Source organism: Triticum urartu, chromosome 3A (assembly GCF_056163025.1).
Source record: "Triticum urartu cultivar PI428250 chromosome 3A, HENAU_Tu73, whole genome shotgun sequence".
In the NCBI taxonomy this organism is placed as follows: domain Eukaryota; kingdom Viridiplantae; phylum Streptophyta; class Magnoliopsida; order Poales; family Poaceae; genus Triticum; species Triticum urartu.
The window spans coordinates 602977035-602992042 of record NC_141875.1 but is presented as its reverse complement, the minus strand read 5'-3'; the positions used below and the strand labels follow the sequence as shown (position 1 = coordinate 602992042).

The 15008-nt window shown below is 48.7% G+C and overlaps 1 protein-coding gene across 1 annotated transcript; it reads right to left on the bottom strand.

Annotated features, from left to right (window-relative positions):
- Nucleotides 1–894: 894 nt before the first annotated feature.
- On the bottom strand, nucleotides 895–2674 carry LOC125545344 (Glycosyltransferase family 29 (sialyltransferase) family protein). The gene has a single exon (XM_048709261.2). It carries the CDS (start codon nucleotides 2390–2392, stop codon nucleotides 1205–1207), a length of 1188 nt encoding a protein of 395 aa, XP_048565218.2. The 5' UTR covers nucleotides 2393–2674; the 3' UTR covers nucleotides 895–1204.
- Between the last annotated feature and the right edge of the window lie 12334 nt (nucleotides 2675–15008).

Below are 15008 nucleotides of genomic sequence, written 5' to 3'. Positions count from 1 at the left end.
TCGTCCACAGCAACTGTGAGCTTGTGTCATGTAAAACATCCAGCAATTATGAAATTATAATGCAAGACTCCCAATCTTCCATTAGAATCAAGCTGCCAACCCTGGTAAGAAAAGAGAAGAGGAAATAGCAACCGTATGGGAGCATTTTGGTCCAACAAGTTGACAGTGGTTCAAACTCATCAACAAACTTGGCACACGAGCTAAATTCGAGCCATTTTCATCTTGTTGGACCAAAGTGGTGCTACGCAAACCAAAACGCATTCGCAGAAGTAATTGTGTACACTGTTATCCACTAGTTCGATGATAAGTAGGGCAAAAAGGAACACATATCAAGAAGACATCAGCAAGCAGTAAAATAAGGCTTCACGTATATCAAACAAGATGAAAATGGTTCAAACTCATCAACACACTGACAATGGTTCAAACTCATCAGCATACTTAGCACACGAGCTAAATTCCAACCATTTTCATCTTGTTGGACCAAAGTGGTGCTACTCCTGACAAAAACGCATTCACAGAAGTACTCCCTCCGTTCCAAATTACTCGTCGTAGAAATGGATGTATCCAGAACTAAAATACATCTAGATACATCCATACCTGCGACAAGTAATTCGGAACGGACGGAGTAATTATGTACACTGCTATCCTGTTAGCTCACTAGTTCGATGATAAGTAGGGTAAAAAAGGATCACATATCAAGAAGACATCAGCAAGCAGTAAAATAAGGTAGAGATTTTATCAGCTGAAGCATAGTGGCAGCAAGGCTGAAGCATACCTGTCACCTAAGAGAAACTACATACTCCCTCCGTAACGAAATATAAGTAGTGATCTAAACGCTCTTATATTTCTTAACAGAGGGAGTACATATCAGCTGAAGCACAGTAGCAGCAAGGCTTCACATAAGGTATACATTTGATTCGGAAGAAATTATCAAGACAAATCAGTCTGAAATTACACTTCACTAGCTGTCGCTGTGAAGCAGCCAAAAACACAAGCAACCTCTCCTATACGGTTATACCAGTGGAGGATCCTAAATCTTAATGTACACTTGCAGCTCCAATTCTCTATCTCAACTCGCCTATCATCTAATCACAATAAATAACTAATCCACCTCGCAGAGCACATTTTACACTGAGCAAACAAGCAGGTCCAAAAAGAAAAGCATAACGTCGAGCACGTTGCCCGCATCCTAGGAAGCTGGCCCCTAATGGTAGAACACGACGGGCGGGACAGCCAGGCCAGTGTCCTTGAGGAAGGGGACTACCTGCGGGCGCTCGGCGAGGTCGCGGTAGAAGGCGTACTCCGCCTCGTAGTCGTGGAGGTCCAGCTCGTTCTTCTGGTTGCTGTGGTAATGGTGCTTGGCGTCTGCCACCTTCCCGAAGCCGAACACGCTCACCCTGTCGCACACCCCCACCGCGACCATGATGGCCTGCATCCCGGACGAGTAGTGGAACAGCGCCGCGTCGTGCGCGCCGTTCCAGTCCTCGACGGCGCGGCCCGTCTCGGCGACGAAGCGGCGGAGCGAGTAGTACTTGACGATGCGCGCGCAGAGGACGTCGAGGCGAGGGTCGGTGACGGAGATGGGGGCGTCGTGGGTGGCGAGGGAGGAGGCGTTGCAGGCGGCGACGTCGAGGAAGTGCGCGGCCTGGCAGATGTAGAGGAGCATGGGGACGCCGCTGCCGTAGGGGTGGCAGAAGCAGCCGGGGCGGCGCGCGCAGAGGTGGAGTATGTTGCTGTTGATGAAGGAGAGGTTGGTCTTGGCGCCGACGTGCGCGGTGTAGCCGACGACGCGGGCGTTGTTGAGGCGGAAGACGGCGTGGTGGGAGTCGATGAGGGCGCCGTGGGCGTGGCGGAGGAGGATGCCGCTGTTGCCGACGACGGCGCAGGAGGGGATGCGGGCGGGGAGGGCGAGCACGGCGGGGAGGTCGCGGAGCACGGCGGGGTCGTAGCGGCGGAGGCGGTGCCAGGAGCGGAGCGCGCGGCGGAGGGCGGGGTCGAGGAGGAGCTCCTCGCGCGGGAGCGGGTGGAGGAGGGAGTCGGCGTGGTCGCGGTCCGCGTGGCCGCGGCGGTGGACGGGGAACTGGTGGTGGCGGAGGTGGAGCGGGTGGAGACGGTCGCGGCGCCAGGCGCGGGCGCGGGCGCGGCCCGAGGCCGGGAGGCGGCCCTCGAGGAGGTCGTCGACGTCGCGGCGCAGGGACGGCTCGGAGCCGTCGAGGGCGGCGAGGCGGAGGAGCGTGGCGTTGAGGCGCGCGGGATCGAGCGGCGGCGGCGGCGGGGCGAGCGCGGGGGCCGGCGGGGCCAGCGCCCGGCGGAGCGCGGAGGGGAAGGAGGCCGCGCCGCAGAGCACGACGAGGAGGAGCGCCGCGAAGGGCCCCCGCAGCGGCCGCTTCATGGCCGCCGCCGCAGCAGCCGGGGGCTAAGTGGGCCGGGGCCGCATCGGGGGATGATGCGCATCTGGGGGGTGCGAGCGCGAGCCCGAGCCGATCGAGGTCCGGGCGGCCGGGGGCGCGATGGACGGGTTCGGGTACGGCGAGGTGTGGGTAGGAGCGAGCGAGAGTGATTTATTTGTAGGTGGTTGGACTTTGGGTTCGGGGAAACGGGGGATCCTATGTGTCGTTGTTCTTGTTGGGTTCGAGCAGCGTCGGGAGGAGCAATGATTCTGTTCTGTGTGTGTGAGGGACGCAACGTGACTGCACGAGGCCGTGGCACGGGAGAGATGATGGGCGGAATTGTTTGCGTGTTGGCCCTCTGTCCCGGTGAAATTGGCACTTTTGTCCTCTTGGACTGGCGCGGCAGGGGTAGTCCTTTTCGAGAGTACGTATAGACATACCATAGCTTTATTTTTATTTTTTTTGAACTGGCCAGCATTGCTGGTGTTTCATTGATTTAGCAGAAGAGAATGGTGAAACAGATGATCAAGTGATCGGTGGATGACATAGGTGGTCGAAGCTGACCAAGAGAAAAATGCCTAGGCTCCACATGCGGATTTCTCACGGTGTGTGCCCAAAGGGGTGCTCAATGCATGGCGCTCCCGCGAGGCGCCATTGCTCCATGTCACTGCGGCATTCGCTGATGATGTTGTCATGGAGCGGGGTTTGGCCTCTGAAAACAGCACCGTTTCTAGCCATCCATATGCGCCAACAGATAAGTGCAATCATGGATTTGGTGCTCTTCCTTGCTGCCGGCGTCGAGGCCGCGATCATGCGCTGGACCTTGTCCGTGGACGAGGCGCCAGCGTCCCATATGTTTGGGTGGAGAGCAGAGCAGCCAGACCAGGAGGCCGCCGTACTCCATGCCTGCCTCGCCATCGGGCAATCCCAGAAGAGGTGCACGGCGGCTTCCAGATTGTGCACGCAGAGTGGGCAGAAATATCCGTTCGGTCATCCTCTTCTCTGCAGCCTGCACCACAGGCGATTGCGATGTAGCAGCCATAGAAACATCTTGTGTCTGCCCGGCGCCCAGATCTTCCATATGATTGACCTGAAACAGCAGCTACTCGTCGAGACTTGTGGGCAGAATTATAAGTACAAGATGACTATCACTCGCTGCGAACAACGAGTGTAGCACAACCACCACACCCAGGCCACCAACGACCATACAACACTACAAAGCACAAGCGCTTGCCCAACAGATAACAACACCGCGTCTCGACCCATGTCGGTGAAGGAAATATGCCCTAGAGGCAATAATAAAGTTATTATTTATTTCCTTATATCATGATAAATGTTTATTCTTCATGCTAGAATTGTATTAACCGGAAACATAATACATGTGTGAATACATAGACAAACAGAGTGTCACTAGTATGCCTCTACTTGACTAGCTCGTTAATCGAAGATGGTTATGTTTCCTAACCATAAACAAAAGAGTTGTTATTTGATTAACGGGATCACATCATTAGGAGAATGATGTGATTGACATGACCCATTCCATTAGCTTAGCACCCGATCGTTTAGTATGTTGCTATTGCTTTCTTCATGACTTATACATGTTCCTACGACTATGAGATTATGCAACTCCCGTTTGCCGGAGGAACACTTTGTGTGCTACCAAACGTCACAACATAACTGGGTGATTATAAAGGAGCTCTACAGGTGTCTCCAAAGGTACATGTTGGGTTGGCGTATTTCAAGATTAGGATTTGTCACTCCGATTGTCGGAGAGGTATCTCTGGGCCCTCTCGGTAATGCACATCACATAAGCCTTGCAAGCATTGCAACTAATGAGTTAGTTGTGAGATGATGTATTACGGAACGAGTAAAGAGACTTGCCGGTAACGAGATTGAACTAGGTATTAAGATACCGACGATCGAATCTCGGGCAAGTAACATACCGATGACAAAGGGAACAACGTATGTTGTTATGCGGTCTGACCGATAAAGATCTTCGTAGAATATGTGGGAGCCAATATGAGCATCCAGGTTCCGCTATTGGTTATTAACCGGAGACGTGTCTCGGTCATGTCTACATTGTTCTCGAACCCGTAGGGTCCGCACGCTTAAGGTTTCGATGACAGTTATATTATGAGTTTATGAGTTTTGATGTGCCGAAGGAGTTCGGAGTCCCGGATGAGATCGGGGACATGACGAGGAGTCTCGAAATGGTCGAGACATAAAGATCGATATATTGGACGACTATATTCGGACATCGGAAAGGTTCCGAGTGATTCGGGTATTTTTTGGAGTACCGGAGAGTTACGGGAATACGTATTGGGCCTTATTGGGCCATACGGGAAAGAAGGAAAAGGGCCTCAAGGGTGGCCGCACCCCTCCCCTTAGTCTGGTCCGAATTGGACTAGGGAAGGGGGGCGCCCCCTTCCTTCCTTCTCCTTTTTCCTTCCTCTTTTCCTATTCCATATGGGAGGTGGAATCCTACTAGGACTAGGGAGTCCTAGTAGGACTCCACACCTGGCGCGCCTCTCCTAGGGCCGGCCTCCTCCCCCCTTGCTCCTTTATATACGGGGGCAGGGGGGCACCTCTAGACACACAAGTTGATCCACGTGATCATATTCTTAGCCGTGTGTGGTGCCCCCTTCCACCATAGTCCTCGATAATATTGTAGTGGTGCTTAGGCGAAGCCCTGCGACAGTAGTACATCAAGATCGTCACCACGCCGTCGTGCTGACGGAAATCTTCCCCGACACTTTGCTGGATCGGAGTCCGGGGATCGTCATCGAGCTGAACGTGTGCTAAAACTCGGAGGTGCCGTAGTTTCGGTGCTTGATCGGTCGGGCCGTGAAGACGTACGACTACATCAACCGCGTTGTGCTAACGCTTCCGCTGTCAGTCTACAAGGGTACGTAGATCACACTCTCCCCTCTCGTTGCTATGCATCACCATGATCTTGCGTGTGCGTAGGAAATTTTTTGAAATTACTACGTTCTCCAACAGTGGCATCCGAGCCTAGGTTTTATGCGTTGATGTTATATGCACGAGTAGAACACAAGTGAGTTGTGGGCGATATAAGTCATACTGCTTACCAGCATGTCATACTTTGGTTCGGCGGTATTGTTGGACGAAGCGGCCCGGACCGACATTACGCGTACGCTTACGCGAGACCGGTTCTCCCAACGTGCTTTGCACAAAGGTGGCTAGCGGGTGACAGTTTCTCCAACTTTAGTTGAACCGAGTGTGGCTATGCCCGGTCCTTGCGAAGGTTAAAACAACACCAACTTGACAAACTATCGTTGTGGTTTTTTGATGCGTAGGTAAGAACGGTTCTTGCTCAGCCCGTAGCAGCCACGTAAAACTTGCAACAACAAAGTAGAGGACGTCTAACTTGTTTTTGCAGGGCATGTTGTGATGTGATATGGTCAAGACATGATGAGATATAAGTTGTTGTATAAGATGATCATGTTTTGTTGAAGTTATCGGCAACTAGCAGAAGCCTTATGGCTGTCTCTTTATTGCATAAGATGCAAGCGCCAAATAATTGCTTTACTTTATTGCTATGCGATAGCAATAGTTGCAAGAGCAGTAGTTGGCGAGACGACCATGTGACGACACATTGATATAGATCAAGATGATGGAGATCATGGTGTCATGCCAGTGACGATGGAAATCATGACGATACTTTGGAGTTAGAGATCAAAGGCACAAGATGATGATGGCCATATCATGTCACATATTTTGATTGCATGTGATGTTTATCTTTTATGCATCTTATCTTGCTTTGATTGACGGTAGCATTTTAAGATGATCTCTCGCTAATTATCAAGAAGTGTTCTCCCTGAGTATGCACCGTTGCGAAAGTTCTTCGTACTGAGACACCACGTGATGATCGGGTGTGATAGGCTCTACGTTCAAATACAACGGGTGCAAAACAGTTGCACACGCGGAATACTCAGGTTATACTTGACGAGCCAAGCATATACAGATATGGCCTCGGAACACGGAGACCGAAAGGTCGAGCGTGAATCATATAGTAGATATAATCAACATAGTGATGTTCACCAATGAAGCTACTCCATCTCACGTGATGATCGGACATGGTTTAGTTGATTTGGATCACGTGATCACTTAGAGGATTAGAGGGATGTCTATCTAAGTGGGAAGTAATATGATTAAATTGAACTTAAATTTATCATGAACTTAGTCCTGGTAGTATTTTGCAAATCATGGTGTAGATCAATAGCTCGCGTTGTTGCTTCCTTGTGTTTATTTTGATATGTTCCTAAAGAAAATTGTGTTGAAAGATGTTAGTAGCAATGATGCGGATTGGATCCGTGATCTGAGGTTTATCCTCATTGCTGCACAGAAGAATTATGTCCTTGATGCACCGCTAGGTGACGGATCTATTGCAGGAGCAGATGCAGACGTTATGAACGTTTGGCTAGCTCAATATGATGACTACTTGATAGTTTAGTGCACCATGCTTATTGGCTTAGAATCGGGACTTCAAAGACGTTTTGAACGTCATGGAGCATATGAGATGTTCCAGGAGTTGAAGTTAATATTTCAAGCAAATACCCGAGTTGAGAGATATGAAGTTTCCAACAAGTTCTATAGCTAAAAGATGGAGGAGAATCGCTCAACTAGTGAGCATGTGCTCAGATTGTCTGAGTACTACAATCGCTTGAATCAAGTGGGAGTTAATCTTCCAGATAAGATAGTGATTGACAGAATTCTCTAGTCACCATCACCAAGTTAGTAGAACTTCGTGATGAACTATGATATGCAAGGGATAACGGAAATGATTCCCAAGCTCTTCGTAATGCGGAAATTGACGAAGGTAGAAATCGAGAAAAACATCAAGTGTTGATGGTAGACAAGACTACTAGTTTCAAGAAAAGGGCAGAGGGAAGAAGGGGAACTTCAAGAAGAACAGCAAGCAAGTTGCTGCTCAAGTGAAGAAGCCCAAGTCTGGTCCTAAGCCTGAGACTAAGTGTTTCTACTACAAAGGGACTGGTCACTGGAAGCGGAACTACCCCAAGTGATTGGCAGATAAGAAGGATGGCAAAGTGAACATAAGTATATTTGATATACATGTTATTGATGTGTACTTTACTAGTGTTTATAGCAACCCCTCAGTATTTGATACTAGTTCAGTTGCTAAGATTAGTAACTCGAAACGGGAGTTGCAGAATAAACAGAGACTAGTTAAGGGTGAAGTGACGATGTGTGTTGGAAGTGGTTTCAAGATTGATATGATCATCATCGCACACTCCCTATACTTTCGGGATTAGTGTTGAACCTGAATAAGTGTTATTTGGTGTTTGCGTTGAGCATGAATATGATTTGATCATGTTTATTGTAATACGGTTATTCATTTAAGTAAGAGAATAAATTGTTATTCTGTTTACATGAATAAAACCTTATATGGTTACACACCCAATGAAAATAGTTCGTTGGATCTCGATCGTAGTGATACACATAATCATAATATTGAAACCAAAAGATGCAAAGTTAATAATGATAGTGCAACTTATTTGTGGCACTGCCGTTTAGGTCATATTGGTGTAAAGCGCATGAAGAAACTCCATGCTAATGGGTTTTTGGAATCACTTGATTATGAATCAGTTGATGCTTGCGAACCATGCCTCATGGGCAAGATGACTAAAACGCCGTTCTCCGGAACTATGGAGCGAGCAACTGACTTATTGGAAATAATACATACTGATGTATGAGATCCGATGAGTGTTAAGGCTTGTGGCAGGTATCATTATTTTCTGACCTTCACAGATGATTTGAGCAGATATGGGTATATCTACTTAATGAAACACAAGTCTGAAATATTTGAAAAGTTCAAAGAATTTCAGAGTGAAGTGGAGAATCATCGTAACAAGAAAATAAAAGTTTCTACGATATGATCACAGAGGTAAAATATTTGAGTTACGAGTCTGGCCTTCAGTTAAAACAATGTGAAATAGTTTCACTACTCACGCCACCTGGAACACCACAGCATAATGGTGTATCCGAACATCATAACCGTACTTTATTAGATATGGTGCGATCTATGATGTCTCTTACCAATCTACCACTATCGTTTTGGGGTTATGCATTAAAGACAGCTGCATTCACGTTTAAAAGGGCACCATCTAAGTCCGTTGAGACGACACAATCTGAACTGTGGTTTGGCAAGAAACCAAAGTTGTCGTTTCTTAAAGTTTGGGATTGTGATGCTTATATGAAAAAGTTTCATCCTGATAAGCTCAAACCCAAATCGGAGAAATATGTCTTCATAGGATACCCAAAGAAGACTATTGGGTACACCTTCTATCACAGATCCGAAGGCAAGACATTCGTTGCTAAGAATGGATCCTTTCTAGAGAAGGAGTTTCTCTTGAAAGAAGTGAGTGGGAGGAAAGTAGAACTTGATAAGGTAATTGTACCTTCTCACTTATTGAAAAGTAGTTCATCACAAGAAATCTGTTCCTGTGACTACTACACCAATTAGTGAGGAAGACTAATGATGATGATCATGTAACTTCAGATCAAGTTAATACCGAATCTCGTAGGTAAACCAGAGTGAGATCCGCACCAAAGTGGTACGGTAATCCTGTTCTGGAAGTCATGTTACTAGACCATGACGAACTTGCGAACTATGAGGAAGCGATGATGAGCCCAGATTCTGCAAAATGGCTTGAGGCCATGAAATCTGAGATGAGATCCATGTATGAAAACAAAGTATGGACTTTGATTGACTTGCCCAATGATCGGCGAGCCATTGAGATTAAATGGATCTTCAAGAGGAAGACGGACGCTGATAGTAGTGTTACTATCTACAAAGCTAGAATTGTCGCAAAAAGGTTTTCGACAAGTTCAAGGTGTTGACTATGATGAGAGTTTCTCACTCATATCTATGCTTAAGTCTGTCCGAATCATGTTAGCAATTACCGCATTTTATGAAATCCAGCAAATGGATGTCAAAACTGCATTCCTGAATGGATTTCTGGAAGCAGAGTTGTATATGATGCAACCGGAAGGTTTTGTCGATCCAAAAGGAGCTAACAAAGTGTGCAAGCTCCAGCGATCCATTTATGGACTGGTGCAAGCCTCTCGGAGTTGGAATAAACACTTTGATAGTATGATCAAAGCATATAGTTTTATACAGACTTGCAGTGAAGCCTGTATTTACAAGAAAGTGAGTGGGAGCACTACAGCATTTCTGATAAGTATATGTGAATGACATATTGTTGATCGGAAATAATGTAGAATTATTTTGCAAAGCATAAAGGAGTGTTTTTAAAGAAGTTTTTCAAAGAAAGACCTCGATGAAGCTGCTTACATATTAAGCATCAAAATCTATAGAGATAGATCAAGACGCTTGATAAGTTTTTTCAATGAGTACATACCTTGACAATATTTTGAAGTAGTTCAAAAATGGAACAGTCAAAGAAAGAGTTCTTGGCTGTGTTACAAGGTATGAAATTGAGTAAGACTCAAAGCCCGACCACGGCAGAAGATAGAAAGAGAATGAAAGTCATTCCCTATGCCTCAGCCATAGGTTCTATAAAGTATGCCATGATGTGTACCAGATCTATTGTATACCCTACACTGTGTTAAGCAAGGGGGTACAATAGTGATCTAAGAGTAGATCACTGGACATTGGTCAAAATTATCCTTAGTGGAATAAGGAAATATTTCTCGATTATGGAGGTGACAAAAGGTTCGTCGTAAAAAGTTACGTCAATGCAAGTTTTGACACAGATCTGGATGACTCTAAGTCTCGATCTAGATACATATTGAAAGTGGGAGCAATTAGCTAGAGTAGCTCCGTGCAGAGCATTGTAGACATAGAATTCGCAAAATACTTACGGATCTGTATGTGACAGACCCGTTGACTAAAATTATCTCACAAGCAAAACATGATCACACCTTAGTACTCTTTGGATGTTAATCGCATAAATGATGTGAACTAGATTATTGACTCTAGTAAACCCTTTGGGTATAGGTCACATGACGATGTGAACTATGGGTGTTAATCACATGGTGATGTGAACTCTTAGTGTTGAATCACATGGCGATGTGAACTAGATTATTGACTCTAGTGCAAGTGGGAGACTGAAGGAAATATGCCCTAGAGGCAATAATAAAGTTATTATTTATTTCCTTATATCATGATAAATGTTTATTATTCATGCTAGAATTTTATTAACCGGAAACATAATACATGTGTGAATACATAGACAAACAAAGTGTCACTAGTATGCCTCTACTTGACTAGCTCGTTAATCGAAGATGGTTATGTTTCCTAACCATAAACAAAAGAGTTGTTATTTGATTAACGGGATCACATCATTAGGAGAATGATGTGATTGACATGACCCATTCCATTAGCTTAGAACCTGATCGTTTAGTATGTTGCTATTGCTTTCTTCATGACTTATACATGTTCATATGACTATGAGATTATGCAACTCCCGTTTGCCGGAGGAACACTTTGTGTGCTACCAAACGTCACAACGTAACTAGGTGATTATAAAGGAGCTCTACAGGTGTCTCCAAAGGTACATGTTGGGTTGGCATATTTCAAGATTAGGATTTGTCACTCCGATTGTCGGAGAGGTATCTCTGGGCCCTCTCGGTAATGCACATCACATAAGCCTTGCAAGCATTGCAACTAATGAGTTAGTTGTGAGATGATGTATTACGGAACGAGTAAAGAGACTTGCCGGTAACGAGATTGAACTAGGTATTAAGATACCGACGATCGAATCTCGGGCAAGTAACATACCGATGACAAAGGGAACAACGTATGTTGTTATGCGGTCTGACCGATAAAGATCTTCATAGAATATGTGGGAGCCAATATGAGCATCCAGGTTCCGCTATTGGTTATTGACCGGAGACGTGTCTCGGTCATGTCTAATTGTTCTCGAACCCGTAGGGTCCGCACGCTTAAGGTTTCGATGACAGTTATATTATGAGTTTATGAGTTTTGATGTACCGAAGGAGTTCGGAGTCCCGGATAAGATTGGGGACATGACGAGGAGTCTCGAAATGGTCGAGACGTAAAGATTGATATATTGGACGACTATATTCGGACATCGGAAAGGTTCCGAGTGATTCGGGTATTTTTTGGAGTACCGGAGAGTTACAAGAATACGTATTGGGCCTTATTGGGCCATACGGGAAAGAAGGAAAAGGGCCTCAAGGGTGGCCACACCCCTCCCCTTAGTCTGGTCCGAATTGGACTAGGGAAGGGGGGCGCCCCCTTCCTTCCTTCTCCTTTTCCCTTCCTCTTTTCCTATTCCATATGGGAGGTGGAATCCTACTAGGACTAGGGAGTCCTAGTAGGACTCCACACCTGGCGCGCCTCTCCTAGGGCCGGCCTCCTCCCCCCTTGCTCCTTTATATACGGGGGCAGGGGGGCACCTCTAGACACACAAGTTGATCCACGTGATCATATTCTTAGCCGTGTGCGGTGCCCCCTTCCACCATAGTCCTCGATAATATTGTAGCGGTGCTTAGGCGAAGCCCTGCGACAGTAGTACATCAAGATTGTCACCACGCCGTCGTGCTGACGGAACTCTTCCCCGACACTTTGCTGGATCGGAGTCCGGGGATCGTCATCGAGCTGAACGTGTGCTAAAACTCGGAGGTGCCGTAGTTTCGGTGCTTGATCGGTCGGGCCGTGAAGACGTACGACTACATCAACCGCGTTGTGCTAACGCTTCCGCTATCGGTCTACAAGGGTACGTAGATCACACTCTCCCCTCTCGTTGCTATGCATCACCATGACCTTGCATGTGCGTAGGAAATTTTTTGAAATTACTACGTTCCCCAACAGTCGGCACCTCCGAAGACCAACTGCTCCCATAGAACTTCACTTGTCAATGCACCATCCACCCTGAATGCCGAAGAGGAAGTGGCAAGTAAGTGGCAGGACTTGATCCAATCCAAGGAAAACACCGTCTTGGACACACCGACGACGGCCGTGCATAGCGCCGCTGATAATCAAAATTGGGCTACAACGAACACCGGAGGAGAGCAACGAGGAACTAGGCCATGTCTCCAAACACGATGCTCTCAACAGAGGAACGATGTCAAGTACGCCGCCATCATGCCGATCCGACCGAATCAAGGCTTTCGCCCGGAGACAACAACCAACTCCAAACGAGCGAGGGAAATGTTGAATACACTCGGCAACGCCTCCAAGGAGGGGAATGACACCCACGGGCGCCATCGCCGCCGGCCCGGCAAGAGCCGTGCAAGATTTGCATCCGAACATCACACATTTCACCACCTCGAAGGAATTGGGCAGCACCATCCAAGATGCTTCGCACCGCCACCATCGTAGTGCCTCGCCGTCGTAGCTGCATAGCCGAGAGCCGCCGACAGACCACACAGCAGGAAAACACCGCCCACCAAACACCTACAACCTGGCCAAGGATTCACAGCCACCAAACTCCTCCAGCAAGGGCCAGGACCGCCACCAAAGGCTATCATCCGCTCCAAGTGACAGCCTTGCGGCGATCCAACACCAAGCCGCGGACAACTCCCACGCCGGCACCACCGAGAGAGCACCGTCGCTCACCACACAAGCCCAGAGATGGCCCGGACGCTCGCTGCTCGCCAGGAACTCCATCCTAGCCGAGCCATCGCAGCTCCGCCACCAATCTAGATGGTGGTTTGCGCCGCCATCTCCAGCACGTGCCGTCGCCACCAAGCTATCGCACCACACCACACCGCTGCAGACCCCACCAGGACCGTCACCACTCCATGCCGCCCGCTGTGCTCTATCGTCGGCCACCACCACACCAAGCTCCCAACGCAACCGCCAGCACCACCACCATGCCTGACAGGCGTGGAGGCCCGGCGTCACCACGCCTGCCGGCAGCCACGACCAAGTACGGGCCGGCCAGATCCAGATCCAAAGAAGAGGATCGGGGCAGACTCGAAACTAGCAGCCATCACTGCCACAGGCAGCACCACCGTACGGGGCTCAAACCACCCCCGCAGCCACCGCGCCTGGCCGCCACCGCCGTGAATCACAGCACCACGCCACCAAGCGCCGCCGAAGACAGGGCCACGCGCCATGGCCATGGGGTGGGGAGTCACACGGTGGAGAGGCCCCGCCGCCGCCTGCCCTGCCTGGGCTTTGCCCGGGAGCGGCCCTCGGCGACGGCGAGGGGGATGGGAGGGACGAGGGTCGACCGGCGGCGGCAATCGAGGGTCCCCCCCGTGTCGCCTCAAAGAGGGGTAGTCCTGCCCATGGGCAGCCTGGCCCGACCCGACCCAGCCTGACCTGACGCTGCACCCGGGCCTAGATTTTGAGCCCGAAGGCTGGGCAGGGCCCGAGCCCACCATTCTCACGATTTACTGAAGGGGCCTGGCCCAAGGCCCGGCGGGCTTTATCACTTTTGGGCCGGGCTTGGGCCCCAAAACCAGGCCTGATGGTCGGACCGGCCCGGGCTCGGGCCTAGGTTTTCTACCTTGGGCTTTGGTAGGCCCGGCCCGATAGATGGCTAGGTATGGCCAGGGGCCACTGATTACCATAGCAACATCTCGCACCTCTGCTCCCGTCTGGCAGCCAAAGGTGAGGTTTAACTCGAAGGTAAAAATACGCTATTAGAATATTTCTAGTAGATCCCTAATAATCAAATTTTGAACAAAAGTACAGTTTAAGGAAAAAAAAGGCCTATCTAGCATATCTTCTAAAACCAATTTTTTTTGTGAATATGTGTTTTCTCCTAAAACTTTCCTAGTCGCTCACGTTTAGTCCAGCCGCGGGCGTGTGACCAAAAATACACATTGTCTCCCGCTCGCACATACTCTAGCTTCTCTTCCCACCCACCCCGTTACCGCCGGCCCTATCCTCACCGCCAGCCATCCCCTTCCTCAATGACCGGCAGAATGAAAATGTTGCCCCCGACCGCACCCTTGGCCCCATCGTCGGCGATGGAGACACACCGACGACCACGAACTCGGTGGCGCCACCGCAAAAACGGCGACGACAAGAGAAGAAATAACAACGACAACGCAATGTCGACGACGGTCACCAGCAGTTGCTCCACCGCGACGACAATACAACCTTGCCCGTGTTGACCAACAAAAGGGACAGTCAGCGCCGGCCAAAGCGGCAGACAACTCGGCGTGATGGCAAGAGAAAAGAAGACTCTAGCCACCGGGTCGCTTCCCCTCGACCTGGTGCAGGGCCGAAGAGTACTACTAGGACTCCTATTGTTGCGCCGCCAGCCGAGCGCAAGGTGTGTTCGGACGGTAAAATTAGGGACAGTGACATGTGATGTCGCTTGAAGCTACGTCGGTATTTCCCCAAAGAGGAAGGGATGATGCAGCACAGCGACGGTAGGTATTTCCCTCAGATATGAAACCAAGGTTATCGAACCAGTAGAAGAACCAAGCAACACAACGTAAACAACACCTCCACACAAATAACAACTTCTCACAACCCGACGTGTTAAAGGGCTTGTCAATCCTTTTCGGGGTACGGCGCCTCAAGATAGGCAAACAGACCTGAGGTAAATTTGTAGTAGATTGATAGATCGAACGCCAAACAAATAAATAAGAATAAATTACAGCAAAGTATTTTTGGGTTTTTTGTTT

Bases quoted from the DNA above. Each gene is read 5' to 3' on its own strand.
- LOC125545344 (XM_048709261.2), bottom strand. From the start codon at position 2,392: ATGAAGCGGCCGCTGCGGGGGCCCTTCGCGGCGCTCCTCCTCGTCGTG.